This window comes from Malaclemys terrapin, chromosome 19 (genome assembly GCF_027887155.1).
Source record: "Malaclemys terrapin pileata isolate rMalTer1 chromosome 19, rMalTer1.hap1, whole genome shotgun sequence".
Taxonomy (NCBI): domain Eukaryota; kingdom Metazoa; phylum Chordata; order Testudines; family Emydidae; genus Malaclemys; species Malaclemys terrapin.
Window position 1 is genome coordinate 12,287,638 of NC_071523.1, and position 18,246 is coordinate 12,305,883.

Below are 18,246 nucleotides of genomic sequence, written 5' to 3' on the forward strand. Positions count from 1 at the left end.
ACTACTAACCAATCAGTATATGAATATTCCACATAACACACCACATACAATGCTTTTACCTACTGATTCTCATTTTAGAATATTTGCAATATTTAAACAACGTATCAATTTCATTGCTTGGATTATACATTTAAAAGTTAAGAGCCAGATCCTCACCTGTCAGTGAGGCTCCAATTACTTCATAGACTCAGATTCTAAAAGTCAGAAGGTACTACCATGATCATCTAGTCTGACCTCCTGCATAGTGCAATCCACAGAACCTCGGCCACCCACTGCTGCAATAGACCCCTCACCTCTGGCTGAGTTACTGATGTCCTCAAATCATGATTTAAAGACTTCAAGTTACAGAGAATCCACCATTTACACTAATTTAAATCGGAAAGTGATCGTGTCCCATGCTGCAGAGGAAGGTGAAAAACCCCCCAGGGTCTCTGCCAATCTGACGTGGGGGGAAATTCCTTCCCGACCCCACATATGGGGATCGGTTGGACCCTGAGCATGTGGGCAAGACCTACCAACTAGACAGCTGGGAAAGAATTCTCTGCAACTCAGAGCCCTTCTCATATAGTGTCCCATGACGGGCTGTTGGAGATATTTGCTGCCACAGATCAGCTACATGCCATTGTAGACTGTCCCATCATACCTCCCCCTCCACACACTTATCAAGTTCAGTGTTGAAGCCAGTTAGTTTTTTTTGTCCCCACTACTCCCTTTGGAAGGCTGTTCCAGAACTTCACTTCTCTGATGGTTAGAAACCTTTGTCTAATGTCAAGCCTAAACTTGTCGATGGATAGTTTATATCCATTTCTCTTCAATGGAGCTGTATCAGTTTACATCAGCTGAGGATCTGGTCTTAATTACCGAATGTGCATTTAACCACGGAGGTCCAGTCAAGAAGGTGGAAGAACATGCTGGTGCAGAAGGATGAAGCATACTTTTTAACCTTTTATACTTGCTGCTTTTGTGGCATTTCTATGCCTATATGAAGCAGAGGACGTTAAATGCAAGAACTCATGCTTCTGTAGTGTAAACAAATCCTAACTATGGCACTGTAGCTATGCTGCTGTAACCCCATAGTTTAGACACTACACCAATGGAAGCGATTGTTCTGTCACTGTAGTAACGCCACCTCTTTGCGGTAGCAAGACTGACAGAAGCATTCTTCTGTTGAGCTACTAATGTCTACACCAGCGGTTAAGTCAGAATGGCTACATAAGGGGAGTGTCATTTTTCATGCTCCTTGAGCTACAATTATATCAATCTACCTTTTAAGTGTAAATCAGGCCTAAGGCTAACCCTTACAAAACCAACATTCTAGTGTACTCAAAGTTACCTGGATAAAGAGCTGGAACCAAAGGAGCCCACATTACAGAATATAGGACTTGTTCCTGGGTTGGAGCCAGCGTTTAGAATCAGATTTCTGTCAGGTGACCGGGCAGCTGCTGCAATTGGCTGGGATGTGGCTGTCAGGCTGGCAAATGGGTTTTCATCCCTCGACTGGGTGGACATCATCAGAACTTCCATTAAAATCTGGCCAATCAAATCCTTAAAATCTGAGAACACTGAAGAGGACAGCAAGAAAATTAGGGATTGGTGTGGCGATGAGGATTCTCCTGAGGGACCTCGGTGGTTAGCCCAACCAAAATATTTTCTTCTATTTCCATAAATTAAATGCTATTGTTGCCAACAGCAATAGACGAGGTTACTTTATTTTAAAAATTATCATTTGGTCTCTATCATCTCGGGTTTTGAGAATACAGCAACATTCAAGCTCAAGGTTTGTGGAAAATGCAAAGAATTGTGCATGGCCTAATGTCATTCCTGTGGACATTACAGATAATTTTCTTTTTAAACTCGGTTGTATTTTCCTTCCTTTTGTTGAGTTAGGTCACAGAATGTCACAAGGAAAAGCAAACAAGTTTAAATGAGCAATGAACTATTTTGGTATCTAGTAAGCGGACATTTATATCTGACGAAATGGCGATCAACCTAATAAAGAGATAGCAGACTTCCTTAGTTTTATCAAATGAACAGCAGCCCTATCTATGATGATGCAATATTGAATACTTCAATTTAAAAGGGTTTCTGAAAGAGTCAAAAGCATGGCAATGCTGCCACAATAATTTCCCAACAACAGATTGCTCAATTTTGTTAAGGCCGTTGACTTCAACGGGAGTTGCTGGTGCTCAGCACCTTGCAGAATCTCGCCTTTGTCCATGTATTGTGGCCCCATTGTAACGGCATCTGCTGATGACAAATGTATTTTGTGCTCAGTAACTTCTGCATCAAGCAAAGAATGAAGCTAGAAAAGCTCAAGCATCAGTTATATGACAGCAGCCGAACAAAAAGCTAGAGATGAAGCTAGACAACAAGCCAGCCACACCATTTTAATGTTTGAAAACAATGACAAGACTCCTCCAATTTGTTCTTTCATCCCCCAACTAGCACAATGGGAACAGCTGAAGTTCCTACCTTCTTTTGGGTTCTGCTTAAATTGCTCAGAGAGCGAAGTGAGGAAGATGACATCTCTGTCTCGGTCCTTCCAGGATACTCTGAAGATCTTACAGACCAGCTGTAAGGCCTGCTCCTCGGATACTTCAGATCCTGATGGAGGCTCCTTGTTGAGGGAAGAGGGAAACATGTTTTGCATTCATTTTGGTTTGGCTTATGCAAGTCAAAGTTTCAACAGGCAAAATACGACACCTTAAATCAGCTCTGGTGGCAAAAGGAAACAGGACAAACAAAATCCAACACTTATTATCCATTGATTCTGTAAAGAAAATGTTCTGCAAGGCTTCTTACATGTCAGTTTGAAAGCCACAACTAGACTCTGGTAGCAGATTCTGTGTGCTTATGAAAGGACAGTCATACCAGTATCAGAAAATATTTCAAAAAGAAAAATTATACAAAGAAGAGTTATAGGAGAAATGAAATGATATCACACAACTATATGGTGCTAAGCAACTGGCATACATCATACTAGAAAATGGTGTGGAAGGAAGAAAAATTTTAGCCTAGATACTGGCGCAACTCTCTACTCTTACAAGAGTTCTATGTTGATTTTAATTTTATTTAACGTCCACCCAGAGCAGACAGGACCTCCATTTTTTAAGATTTCATCTCAAAATGAAAACCTAAAGATTTCCCCCTCTTTTTAATCCCAATCTTTGTTTTACCAAAAAAAGACCAACAAAAATAATTGTGTCCATACAGCAGTTAAAAACCATTTCCAGTTAGCTGGCTTGCAGAATGTTAAATACAGAGGAACGCTCTTTATTCATGGCCGGATCCCAACTCTTTGAAGTACTTCCATTGACTTAAATGGGAGTAGGAGCAGTCTCACGGCACAAGTCAGCGTCTCTTAAAAACTTAATTCTACACGGAAGTTCCACTGTAAATGACATTGCAGTTTGCACGCTGTGATACCTGGAAGCAACTGGGGATTTCCAGTTGCTAGATGAGACCTGAATGAATGTAAATAGGTCCCAGCATAGTTAATAAGTACTTTGTCAAACAGAGAATACAAGAAAAAAAAAAATAAACGGAGAAAATTAATACTGATACCAAGTGAAAACTTTTGGTCATAACACTTGGGGAGAGCTGTTACAAACTGTTGCTTGCTCGATCTAGCTTTTGTTTCACCCAGCCCCAAGGCTTTGCCTCTCTTTCGAAAGAGGAAAGCAGGACAAAGTACTCAAGGGCCTGCCTCATTCCTCTCCTCCCTTCACTTAGCAAAGTCATGTTAACTGTATTCAATTCCAAGGCAAAACAAGCTTCTCTGCAGTTATTCCCCTCAAAAAGTTGTCACTATAAATAATTGCTAACACAAGGAATGAATTACCGTGGTTTTACAAAGGTGATGTCAGATTTTGGGGCGCACAGATAGAAAAGTGGCTCAAGAAATAAGGGAAGTAAGTTTCAAATAATCGTCATCTGCAAAGAGGGAGGGATTGAGAGTGTTTAAAAACCTTTCCAGGACATATATGCAACCAGCAATCTTTGGTCAGTGGTTTCTGCCTAAAATTATTTCTTCTTTTTTTCCTCTAGCACTTCCCAGCAAGAACCCTGCACTTGGAGCTCTATGATGTAGGGCACGTTCCACCAGTTCCCAAACACCTTTTGTTGGGACACACTGGTCACTGGATTGGTGACTGGACTGTCCTCATCCCACTTTTCCTTATTCCATCACACCACAACCCAACACACTTGTTGCCATCTTTTCTATTCTCTTTCCTTCTTGTTGGCAAATGCTGACTTCTTAATGGCAACAACTCCAGCTACTGACTTAAGCAATACAATTCACCTGAGGTGGTCTGCATTGGAATAGCTTGAACCCATATGCCTTTGTTCTCATTTTACCGTACATCAGTTTCCAATACATGCTAAAGTTGTATGTTACACAAAGTAAAAGGGCCAGATCACATCACAATGACAAAACCCCAGCAAATGCGATTTTAAGCCATACCATTAAGAGATGGAAAATGCCTGTTGGATCAAAGCCCATTCGCCTGGAAGAGTATGGGATAGTTATCAGCTAGAACACATCAGGTATTCAGCTGATATTGAGCTTTTTAAAAAGTATCAAGATAAGTCAGTATCTTCTGAAGAAGTTGCTCTCTTTAAAAAAAGGAAAGGTTGGCAGGGGAGGGAGAAAATTCAAACTAGAAAAAAACTGGAAAAAAAAAAAATCTGACAGGTTAGCACTCAAGATCCAGCAAAGATTGCCTCAGTTTCCTTACCACTCCCACAAAAGTTATCTCCCACTATTGTTTCCCATTTTTCCATCCCTCCTCTGCAGCCAAGAAACAATACACAGGATTACAGACCTCAAATAACCTAGAAGCCTGGGCAGGATATGATAACTTAGTGTGAATTCAATTAACAACCGTAAGGCATGTACAATTAAACTGGTACTATTTCTATTTCACACAACACAAGAACTAAACCCCAAACTCTTCTATTTCCTTTTCATGCAAACAAAAAGGCTTCAATACTGACATTATCAAACTATCAAAGTTATTCTAAAATAATGCCCACATTTTCCATGCAGAAGGAAGGGAAGGAAATTTCCTACTTATAAATTGGGTTTGGGATGCCTCCTTTCCAATTCATTCACTCACAGTAGTCAGAAGGCTAAAGAGGAATCAAGCCAAGTTTGCAAAGCTTCTTCGTACTCTCCACTGAGCCCCCCACCATTCAAGCCACCCTTGATTTGAAACTACTTATTTCACAGCAGCACAATGGAAGCAGTCTGACTGCCTGGCTTGCAACCAGCGACTGCTCAGAAAAATAAGTTCTGCATCAGGGTTATTGCAACATGGCTCAAAGCCAGACTTTCACCAACTGAGCTTATTACTGAAAGTGCAAAGGTAAACAAAGGCTTAGAAGGAGCACTGCAAAAATGGTGGTGGAAGCTTCTCCACACCCACATTAAGGCCGCATTTCTAGCATTGGACCCAGAGTCAAGTGATAACTTTGGAGTGAATCTGAGCTTTGGGTCTGGTTCCCCCCTGTTCTGCTCTTCAGGGTCCCATCCCTTGCCTAGATGGGTGGGAGAGCTAGCTGCTCTTCTTTCTCTCTTTTGTAATAAATAAATAAATAATAATACCTAACTCTCATAGTGCTTTTCATTAGGAGATCTGAAAGCGCTTTACAAAGGAGAACATGGTCTTCAAAATTATATCCATTATTTCCCGTAACAAGTGTTTGCTTTGATCTAATTGCAGAAAAATCAAATTTCGAGGGTTAAACTAATTTTATTGCAAGGTAGAATATCCCTCCCTAGGTCTCTCGAGAGCATTTTTCCATCAACTGGATTGCTGAAGCTATTGTGCAGAAAACACTCCGAGACCATCCAGTTGCTTGCTACAAAAGTTCATTATCTCATGAGTTCTGTCTGTTTTAGGTTTGACCAGGGAATTTGAGAAAGGGAGTGTAGTCAGATGAAGCTTGAAGGCTGGGTACTTCCCCTCAAAAACATCTATATGGCATAAAGGTGAGTGATCCAATGGAAGACAGATTAGGAGAAATACTGTATTTTGCTCTTCCACAAATCTGACTATTGTTCCATATCCTTTGGGGGGCCTACCAAAGATTGATTCTGATTAGGAACATTTCTCTAAGTCTGATTTAAAACTTCTAGAGGTAAAAGGGAAAGCAAGACATCTGCACGGAAAAATTGAGAACAAAGCCAGTACCATAATGCTCATCTATTAGTCCATTTGCCTCACTAATACAAGTAAAAGGCAGTAGACTGAGTCTAAGCCAAAGTCTTTGTAAAACAAATCTAATACTTTATGAAACAGTAGCATGCATTACACTAAACAATAAAACAGTCGTGCTTTAAATTTAAACATTTAAGTTTCATAATCCAAGTAAACTCGCTTATAAAATGCAAGAGCTAAAACGTCACAATACAGAGTTTCTCCATCTGGCCTGAAATGAAAGAGACTCTGGGACTAGCCAACCTTATCAGTCAGGCTCCTTTTCTCTCTGCGATCACTCTCATCGACCTCCATGTTCTCTATTCCTGAATCTACATCCACCTGGGACATACTGTAAGAGGAAAGAACAGAAGAGCCCATTAACTGCTGGAAACCCAAAGACAGTTCTTTATGAAGATGCTGACTGAAGGAGTGTTCTCTTAAACGGAAACTGCTGAGGAAAGAGGACGGATGCATGGGAATAGCCAGATCCATAAATGTGGCAATTAAAAGTTACTAGCCAGTAAATGGGTCTTTTGGGTCTGCCTCTCATATTATGTTTGCTTTAAACACAGGAAATATGACACTGAATTTCTTAAGCAGGCAAAGAAAAATATACACTGTAGGAAATAATACAGCATTTTAACCTTGACCTTTAACATGTTGGGAGTGGAAGATAAAGAGTGTATTTTCTTTGTACATATTTAGATGGCCTGTACTGCAGTACCTGTCTGGTAGTATAAGCAGCGTTCTTTACCTTTTCTCACAGGAGACACTATCAATATCCATGCTCTGGGACCGGGAGAGAGACTGAGATTGTGTTTCAAGGCTGTTAGATGGGGAACTGCTGAGCGAACTCACTCCTTCGCTGCTCTGGCTTCGGTGGGCTACTCCTAAAGAAAAGCAACAACCAGATTAGTGCTGCAGAGATAGAAAGCCACCACATAATTATCCAGTGAGGTCCATGTAGTTTTTTGCAATCATTTCTCAATCCAGCTATTAAGGATTCCAGGTAATGCATTACTGTACCAAGGTTTACATAGCAGCAAGATTTACATGTTGGCAGTGATTTACACCAGAGCTCAAAAAGAGGGCTACAGGAATTTTTCCTTCTTTTCCAACATGCTCAGGTAAGAAATGTGGATGTGTCAAATACACTTATTCAGCTCAATAACACCTTTCTCCCACCCGTCTCCCTCCAAAAAATTGCACTGAATGCAAATGCCTGAAGTGATCAATGTGAGAGGAAGGTAATCCATACTGGGGCTTTGATGCAATTTCCTTACAGCTTTGTGAGGTCAGCCAGTTTTTAAAAATTAATCCTAAAGCAAATAAATAATGTACATGCTGTTAATAGACAAAACAACAACAAGCCTCAGGCTGTAGAACGTGACTGACCAAATCAGAAGATGTGCCTCACAGCAAATTGTTGCCAAGTTTTAAAGTTCATGGAGTCGTTTATAGATACATTATTAGATATGTATAGGTATCACTGCGTCTCCATCCGTCTGACCCCCCATCCCTCATGTGGACAGATCACCCTCACAGACGCACACACACAAGCTAATAGTTTGCACCAAAAGCAGTTTATATGCAAATCCATTTTTGCTTTTGTGAGTTGGGCCAGAAGAAAAAAGGAATTTCCTTCGCCAGACCTGTCTGCAGTGACCAAACTCTCCTCTTTGAGGCAGGTTGGTACATCTACATGTGGGTCCCACCAGTGCAACCCCAGTCCACCTTCCCAAGCAAGGAACTAAGCTCACTATCAAACTCTGGTCATGTGTAAGACAGTGCTATATGCTGTCAAAAGACTGCCAGGTCATACCAATCCCGTCTGTTTATCGATCTTCAGATGAACACAAAAGTTATAGTCTTCATTGCAGAGTTAACCTCGGCTGTGACCTGAGTGTTGCCCATAAGCTGGTTCTCCTCCACACACTAAAACCTCCGCCCCGAGTTCAATGGTGCTTTCAACCACGCTAGCTGGCCAGTCATGGAGTATAATCTGTACCCCAAGTGAGGCTTTCGCTTGGGTAGTATCCTGCCCACTTTGCAGTGAGGATGCAGGCTAAGACCATTCAAATGCTGACCCTTTTCCCACGATTCCCTCCATGTGCCAAGAAAGGGCAAACAAGTTCTCCCACAATTCAGTGGGAAAGAACCAGTGTGGCTCAACTTACTAAAGCACAAAGAACCACGCAATATGCCCCAGATATTCTAGATATGCAGACAGATGAGCACAGCACCAGTGAGGATAAAATAATTGAAGTGCAGCTATGCAACATGGCTAGGCTAACCTGGGTGCCAATCAGCCAGGTTCTCTCTGATGTGAAGGCATGCACACCAGCATTCAAGGGTGTAGGGAAAAATACACATACAAAATTCATATTAATGCAGAATAAACCTTGGATTCAAACTACCGAAAGTAGACTGAGCGCTACTGACATCCATATAGAGGTCAGTGCTGAAGTGCAGCACGCTCCTAAAATTTCTGCCTGGTGATACTTGGTCAGGGAGAGCGATGTTAGGTTAAGTCTTGTCTAGTAATAAATTATTAAATTACAAACTGTTACTGTAGCAGTTCTGAGGTATTATACTTGTATGCTGATAACTGGGCTCTTTGAAGACCAAGCAAAGAAAAAGGTATTATTAGCCTGCTTGTTTAATATAAAAGCAGCAGTGAATTCCACTCCTATAGGGTTTTCCATCTGTTATTTACAAGATATTCCCCGATTAGTATTAGGTTTCAGGTAAAAAGTGTAAAACCAGATTGATAATCTATTTTTAAATTCTAGCACTGGGCCTGTTCCAGCATTACTCTATTCTGCAGTAGCTTCTCCCATGCTTATGGTAGTATCACATTTTCAAGTTAACAATGTGGACAGTGAAGTAGAACAGATGCAGGATTATGGCATTTTTTCTGCAAGTGGTTTGTTTTAGCAGTTTCTTCACAAAATATTTCAAAGCCTTGACACAAATTTCAACCTCATGAGGAAATCTGAACAGCAAAAGTAAGGCCAGTCTGCAGAAGAATATAATTTGGGAAAAAACATTTTGCTTCATTTGGTCAAAATGAAGAATAAATTAAGTAAAACACCTTCTCAAAACTTTAAAAAACAAACTTCTGGTTGTGTCCACACTTTATAACAAATCATGTTAGCAATAGCTATTTAAATGGGGTTGGGCCAGATTCTCTTTCTACATATGAGTGTACATCTGGAGTAATTCCATTGACTTCAATGGAGTTACACTGGTGTAAAACTAGTTTAAGCGAGAAGTTGTCAGACGTCCTTGTTTCTAGCAGTTTCTTTATCCAATATGGAAAAGGGTTTTTGTATTTTTAAATCCATGTTATAAACATGGAATGGGAGACAGTATGCACTGTGGCATAATTTGGCTAAATTGTCATAAAAAAATCCCTATTCAACTTGGTCAGGGACCTACACTAGAAACAACCACATGGTTATTGTTAGAAAAGTTTCAGCTGCAACGCAGAGAGGGTGTCAATAAATTAGCTCCACACCACACACACAAAAAGTACTGTGTTGGGGGAATCATGTTATAATACAGCATGGTCCCATCTATCAGAATTTGAGGGAGTACTATTGTATCTTAACATGATTCCGATATACACAGTAAATCTATACATTGAAACAGGTAGCCAAAAACAGGGCATATTCTGAAAAGGGTCACCGAGTTGGTTATGTCTCCATAACACCCCCTTCAAAATATGTGTTAGCTTTTTTCTATGGGTTTTCTGCAGCCTTAGTTCTCAGAACACTTCTGATAACAAGTACCGATTTAGCTTCCAAAAAAGGACTGAACTATTGACAAAGTGCAATGATGGCCCAGTAACTTGATGGGGATGGAGCAACACTAAATTAGTATGCACTCCTTAAAGCCTTGCCATGCTAGGGGCAAATGAAGAGACACCAGCTGACAGTTAAGTTCACACAACTGGTTACTCTCAAAGCCATCTTGTACATTAAAAATAGATTTCCTAATGTTAATGTATAGCTGGAATTTTGAGACACTTTCTTCAGATGATTAAGTTCCGCATTTGAAATGCATATTGCAGAGCTCAGTTTTTTAAATCTTCTAATTTATTTATGGAAGCTAGTGGGGATGTTTATTTGCTCTTACTCCTAAACTATGTCAGTCTCCCAATTCCCCAGGTTAGGTGGCTTGAAAGGCATCTAGTTATCAGTGGTAATCAATTTTTCTGTTAATAATAAAAAAAAAAAAGTAGAGAAATAATTAGAGTGAACCCAGCCAATCCTCCCCATTTCAGGAGGGAAGGAGAAGCTTTTGGGCAAAATCTGTGTGTGGGCAGAATTTTATAGTCACTATATTTTGTGCATTTCTTTTATTCCACTGTATATGCTAAGAGACACATGTAATGTAATCATACCTTTTCAATGTTAATTAGTTAAGGTCTGTGCAGCTTTTTGAAGATTTAAAGTGCCATGTAAATGCTAGGTATTAACAGAAGTACCAGTAGGTTCAGATTTGCAGGAGGCAAATATTAGAGCTCTAACTGCTCTCTTCCGAAAAGTATGGCAAATTCATGCAGCAAGGTGCAGCTGGAATATCCACTGTTCTGTAGGATCAACCACCATTTTGGATTCCATCCACTTACAGGGTAATCCCAATGCAAACTAATATTTTTAAAATTACAAACTAAAATAAGACAAGCTAAGAAGGAACAGAACAAGCACTTTGTTTTAATGAGTACGATTTTCAAACCATAACCTGCCAAACTTGATCAGGCAGTGTGTCCAAACCCTGCTTAGCTAGAGGATTGTGGCCTCGAAATGGGGCCTTAAAGAAGAGTTCATAGAAGAGGGGGTGATAACCACTCTCTCTTGAGAAGGGGAAAAAGCAAACCTCTATCTCAAGGAATAGGGTATGAGTCTTTAACCTCTAATTTAAATGGGGTAGGAATTCAGCCCAATGGCCAGAGCATAGCACCAGAAGCCAAGACTATTCCTGACTCCACTTCCCTGTGTGCAAAATGCATACAAATAGAATACACCTCTACCTCGCTATAGCGCTGTCCTTGGGCGCCAAAAAATCTTACCATGTTATAGGTGAAACCGCATTATATAGAACTTGCTTTGATCCACTGGAGAGCACAGCCCCACCCCACTGGAGCACTGTTTTACCGCGTTATATCCGAATTCATGTTATATCGGGTCGTATTATATCGGGGTAGAGGTGTACTTAACTTCCTCAGACAGGTTTTGTGTCTGAAATGTATTCTGAGATCATTAGATGACTGGCATAATAGACATGCAAAGTATTATTAATTAGCATGTACACCAGAAATACAGTTAAACTAAGATTAAACTAAGATTAACAAAACATCCCAGTTCTGTGGCTGAAGAGACAAGTGTGCTCTGTTGAGTGGTATGAAAACACAGAAGGAATATGCAACTCACACCTGCCACAATTTACATGGTAAGTTTAACAGTTGTGAACAAAAACAAAGGAATGTGGTAAATGTGGGTTAACAATCTATATAGGGCTGAAGCTGACAATTAGCATGTCATTTCTAACAGCATTCTCAGCCAATTAAGCATTCTCTAAAAATGAGGAGGAAAAATGGGATCTGGGATCCTGTAAGACAAGTTAGATTTTGCTGAGATGCCCATTGGTCAATATTAGATATTCACAAATTATTCAACTTTATGGATGAGAAAAAATAAATCCCACTAAAAGTAGATAGATTATGAAATGCATGCTACAGCCTTGATCCTGCAAGTCCTTGCAAAATGCACAAATCTGTTGCAATCCAGCACAAATAATGGCTCAAGGAAGCATAAACGTCAGGCATACCCCTCAACACTGAGTAGAAGCAAGCATGACGCCTCATTTACATTAAGGAGATTGATGTAGTTACCCCAGTGCTAATGCTTTATGTAAATGTGCTGCATGAGTTTAAAGCAAGCCTTACATTAGTGCAGTTTACGTTACTACGTGACTGGTTTAAGGTGTCCTGGTGTAACCCCTACTTTGTTTCAGTCCAGTGCCTGTGCAAACAACAGCCATTTAAAAAGAACAGTACTTGTGGCACCTTAGAGACTAACAAATTTATTAGAGCATAAGCTTTCGTGGGCTACAGCATATGCATCCGAAGAAGTGAGCTGTAGCCCACGAAATCTTATGCTCTAATAAATTTGTTAGTCTCTAAGGTGCCACAAGTACTCCTGTTCTTTTTGCAAATACAGACTAACACGGCTGCTACTCTGAAACAGCCATTTAGTGACTTCAGTACAAATGTCCTTAATGTAGACAAGACCAATGGCGCCACTGCACCTATTCCATTATCTACAGACAATGCAGGGGGGGAGAGAGTAGACATGTGAGCAGAAAATGGAGGTGATAAGCACAATCCTCCATCATGCGCATGAGGTGCAAAGCTCTACATGCCTCCCAGGGCCTTGCTCCTGCTATTAGACAAAAGCACCTTGGTGGCCACACTGCCAGGGCCGGCTTTAGGCACCGTGGGGCCCGATTCGAAGTCCCGCCACTGTCTTCGGTCCTCCCCCTGCTGAAAGGCCGCTGAAGACAGCGGCAATGATTGAGCTGCCGCCGTCGACAGTGCTGGGACTTCGGCGGTAGCTCAATTGGTGGAGGGTCCTTCTTCCATGGCAGCGATCGAGCTGCCGCCAAAGACAGCGGCGAGACTTCGGTGGTAGCTCCTTTGGGACGTTGCGGGGCCCTCTTAGGGGCACGGGGCAGGATTCCAGGGAATCGGCTGAATCACCCTAAAGCCAGCCCTGCACACTGCAATACTCAATATGGGATTAGGGGCCCCTAGACTGTGTCCTACCTATCACTTTCTATCTTGAGATAATTTGCACAACACCCCACACCTGCATTGTGCTGGAACAAGTACACCATGAAACATTTGACCTTCAAAACTCAGTATCTCTTTAAAATAAAAGAATGCAAATGGAAACACTGTAAATACATATTGATGTGCACTGAACACATACGTTGTATACGTCTCACTCCTTTATTTTATTTATTATTTCCAGGGTCTCTAAATATGCTTCCCAAATAGGGCCATAAAGTAATAAGAGTCTTTTCCACTAAATGGATCCTGTGCTCTGACCTCACCATTGTATGCAACTCCTCGCGCAAAGGGACGCTTACAGGGACATTATTTTGCTGGAGCTGCTCTCTTCATATCTAAATGAATTAAAATCCTCTGCAGTCATTTTAGTGTAGCACTGCTACGGGATTCCTGCAAACTGTCGAGCTTTAAATGAATCTTTGCTGATGTGAAGCGCGTACAGTGGATGCTCAGCATTGAACGCCACCACTCTCACTAACCACCACCAATTTTCTAGTTTATCTACTCCCCGCATTCTGGTCTGAAAAAAAAAAAAAAAACTGAACATTGTTTCAGTAATCAGTACTATGGAAATTGGACACTGTATTTTAACTAGTGATTTTATGCTTCTGGCCATGACAAACCAACAGCTCATGCATCCCTACGGTATGGGTGTCTAGAACAGACAAATTTGCCAGAGGGTTACAAGAATATCCTGATTCTGGTATGTATATTCTGGTTCACCAAATAATGTCATGTGAGTTCTTAAATGAAAGCCAGGGTCACACTGGTCATTAATATAATTGAGAAATCTAGGTCCAGATACTATGTAAGGAGTTATGTATGTATACTGAAAATATGTTTTAAAGTCTGTAACTCTGCCTTGATACAAAGGCAGACAAGAGATATTTATTCACCTGTCTCTCTGGCATACAAATTAAGCATTGTAAGCTAACAGAATGGGGAATCATTTACAGAGAAAGTTAAAGGGAGGGAGGGGGAGCGTGTGTGAAATCAACAAGGAGGCAGCACACTGAGAACAAGCTACAGCCGGTGATCCTGACTCTGGGTACAGAAAATTAACTTTGTGAGATACAAAGAGAAAGCAAGACAGATATCTAGAAAGTAGGTGAAGAATAAAGGTACACCTAAGAAATAAAAGGACAGCGCATTTACATTCATGAAAATGGGATCTCTGCCTACCTTGGTGGAAGACACTGCAAAAGACTTCGGGTGACATAAGAACTCTTTAGACAGGAGGTTAGCTTGGTAAATTAAGATTAGTCTCTAGGAAGATTATTATGATTTGATTTGATATGTAACCCCTTTGTTTCCGTTATCCTTACTCACAGTCTCTTGAATCTTTGATAATAAACGTATTGTTTTCACTTTAACTACATCTCAGCGCTGTGGTGTGAAGCTAGGTGCTGATCCTCAGTTGAATCAGGCAAGCTGTTGTGTACACCTCTCCCTTGGGGACTGCAGACCTGGTATTTCTGTGAGAATTCAGTGAATAAAGTACTGGACACTACAGGGAAACACTTCAAAAGAACTCAGGGGCTGGGTTATATCTGTTAACCGGCAAGACAAAGCAAGGGCTAGAATAGCCCAGAGTAGATTGTTTGGCTGGCTAACAGCAGGCTGGTCATGTCAAGGAGCCAATACCCAGTTAAACACAAGCAAGTCTCTCTCTTGCTAGAAGAAGAACAGGAGTACTTGTGGCATCTAAGGTGCCACAAGTACTCCTGTTCTTCTTTTTGCGGATACAGACTAACACGGCTGTTACTCTGAAACCTGTCTCTTGCTAGAAGCAGGGGGTAATAAGGTGACTCTCAGTCCTCCTGGGTATCCCAAGAACCATCACACAAACTACATGGACTCTGCACCATACCTACTGAGTTACTTACGGGGCTATCAAATGGTTTTGGGTTTTTTTTTTTTTAAATCACCTTTGCTTCTGTGTCTTTTTTTGTAATCACAAGGCCAGTGCACTGTTTTAAATTGTAACTGCAATTAGCTTTTCTCTGGAAATGCTTTTAATAATGACTCTCTGTCATGACTGAAATGCAGAGAAATGGGAGGTAGAAAGAACAGGTAAGAAACAATCCATTATGACGAGTCAACACTATAACAAGGAGTCAGAGTTCTAATCAGTCCTGAGACAGGACTGTATGTAATAAAAGGAGGAGGTTTCCAGCCTTCTAGGTTGACTTTACTGAATGCATGTTCCAAAGGACATAACCATAAACCCAACGCATTAGACAAAGGCTCACAATGCAAATAAGTTATGCGTTAGTTTGATCTGCACAGGCATAGAAAAATGTTTCATTATCCCCAACTATTAAGCATCTCCCTGATCTTTTAGTAGTAGTTTGCTAAAAACAGCAAAATCACTACCTTTGAAATACTAAAAATTAAAAAAAAAAAATAAACTCACTTCAGTGCCTCTACTTTCATAAAACTATAAACATGAAATATAATTTATTACAGATGAAGTTTATAAGATTTGGCAAGTGTGCCAAGTTTAGATCAAAACCCAGCTTATATGTAAATATTGCATAATTAACTCTGTCTCAACAAAAGAACATCCCTCTTCCCATTCTTACCTGCTCATTTTAAAAAAAAAAAAAAAGAAAGAAATTAGTCTGGCTCAGACATTTTCCAAGCCTTCTGACTCCTAGATTCACAAGAGTAGTAACTGAAGGTGATTCTACCTTTACCCTTCAGAAGTGTTAGAAGACTGTTTTTCCATTTGTTTATTGACTTCACACACTTTGTTCCTATAAACAATACAGAGACACACCACATACATCATTCAAATGCACCAAACACTAGTAATGCAAGATCTGAAACAAAACTGGACTTTGGGACTGAATGTTGAAGTCTAGTTAGAAACCAAATCAATAAAAAAGTTATTTAAAATCTTAGCTATCTAAAAGGCAGATGGGAAAAAAATCCTGTTTCTTGTTCAGAATACTCAGAAGAGGTAATTATATACTTCACTCTACAACATGTTTTAACTCTGAGTAAACTTTGTTTTAGAAGCATTTGTCATTCTCCCTCCATAAAAACTCCCTCCAAAAAAAAAAAAAATTATACAGAAGAGCTCTCTCCTTTACTAGTTGCCAACAGAAAATTAATGTAATTTAAAATATGTTAATGCATACACCTAAACAACTGTATATAGTTTACCAGAAAATAATTAAATATATGCAACATCAAAAAGTGTCCATTTCCTCAACTCCTTCCAAATTATACCAGAAATAACCTGTAGCACTCATATCCTAGGTTTAAAATCTTCAATAGAATAACCACAACCACCACCACCACCAAATAATTCTTCAATGATTAAGTTGCAGCCTACCTGATGCGCCAATTGGAGAGGTAGCTGGGGTCATACTATGGACATTCAGGCCAAAATTGTGGGATGGACCTGGGGCTGGCACTACTACAGGTGGTCCAGGTGGGTTCTCTCTTTGTGGAGAGGTAAGGGGGGTGGTGGGCTGGGAAGATGGTCCACCTGCAAGCCGAGCAAGGCGCCTTCGACGGATCTGTACAAAAGGAAATAAAAAGTAGATAAAGTACACAGACACAGAATTTCACAAACATTGCACCAATGGTCCTTCCAAGCAGTATGCATATCAATCTCTGCCAAAAGGCATCACCAAAAACAATAATATAATGTATGACCCTTGATACAAAGGAAAACCTGCATTAAAGATCACCTCCAATAAGCAATTCTCCTATGTCATGTGACCAATCCTCATGTCTTATGTGACCATTTTAAAATACCTCTAGAGTTTCCAGTACATTTTTAATATCCCTGAAGACCATCTCTACTGGCCAGCCTAATTTGTGTTAGTCCCTTGAGTAGTCATTTAAGACAGGTTTCACTTTCTATTGAATAGCAATGTGACCACACAACAATTCCCTTCCTCTATTTTAGCATTTGATGGAATAAACTATGTTCTTCTGTTAAAGGGACCTTATCAACATAAATGTTGCCCAAATTTCATAACATCTAAGAACATCAGAAATATTTGTATTTTAAAAAAAATTCTAGTGAAAATAGTTATCTTTAATCAAAAGATCATTACCCCACAGTGTTTGAAACCCAAACATGAAGACTCTATAAGTGAGATTTTTCAGCCAAACAAAAATACAGAAAGTAAATGAAGAGACTAGCATCCTGAGTCTAGGAGCAGTAAATGAGCATAAACTGACAGGTTAATTGGATTTTTAAAATTCTATCCCTTAATGTGTTATTAATAACAACACAAGTAAAGAAGTGTGTTTGCTTGCAACATATGACAGGTTGCTAGTGTTCTTTATAATTTTCTAAAATTCAGTACCACCACAAGCAGATTGGCTTGATACATAGGGAATGGACAGACAAAGGGAAAATAATATATCTACAGAATTTTTAGAACCAGAAAACTAAAAAAAAAGTAATGAAAAACTCAGAAAGTTAAATATTACCAAGAACCACTTCTCTAGCACTAAATCAGTGTTCGATCAACTGCACCATTTCTCACTTTTGCCCGTAATACCCAAGAGTTGCCAAGCATGTGAAAGAGTGCAAGAAAAGATTTGTGTCAAGTGACTTATACCATGTTACAACAGTCATTTAATGGCCTGCCAAACCTTCCTCAATAGAGAAAGAAGATGAACAGATCAAATTAAATCAGACTTGAAAAACTCTGGGAAAACATAGCTTCTGGAGCAGCATCTCTTCCTTGACTCTGATGTCACCACATGATACAGAAGATGGAAAGAAAATAAACCCTTGGGTTTTTTGTTTTTGTTTTTTTAAACAAAAAGGGCTTTGAATAGAATATCTTAATCCTACTCTTTACTAAGTGAAGTTGGGGTGTTTCTATTACAGCAAGACAAAGCAGGATCCACTCATGCAGCTAAAAACTGTTCTTACTGGGCTCTCTACAGAAAAATATTTAAGAAATAAAACTCATATTTTCACCCAAATCAGATTTACAGCGTGATTAAAGCTCAAGATTTTATATCCTATATACCCACTTACATGCAAATTTTCTGTAGTGTAACATTGCTCCAATCATCAGGCAGTTACAACATTTCACCCAAGAGGTAGCCATATTTTGGTAGTGGTTCAAGTGATCCCTAAACATACACCTTGTAAAACAGCTGTAACTCAGAGTATCCTCTACTCTTAACCTATATCTGGGG

The 18,246-nt window shown here is 39.9% G+C and overlaps 1 protein-coding gene across 2 annotated transcripts in view; it reads right to left on the reverse strand.

The window, feature by feature from the left end:
* UBE4B (ubiquitination factor E4B) overlaps positions 1-18,246 on the reverse strand; it is a 63,821-nt gene that overhangs the window by 36,501 nt on the left and 9,074 nt on the right. For both annotated transcript variants that reach the window (XM_054009319.1, XM_054009320.1), the window contains exons 2-6: positions 16,409-16,595; positions 6,961-7,096; positions 6,468-6,555; positions 2,473-2,617; positions 1,334-1,562 (exon numbers count right to left, since the gene is read on the reverse strand). In XM_054009319.1, the coding sequence (XP_053865294.1) occupies positions 1,334-1,562; positions 2,473-2,617; positions 6,468-6,555; positions 6,961-7,096; positions 16,409-16,595 (785 nt within the window). The remainder of the gene's footprint in view (positions 1-1,333; positions 1,563-2,472; positions 2,618-6,467; positions 6,556-6,960; positions 7,097-16,408; positions 16,596-18,246) is intronic.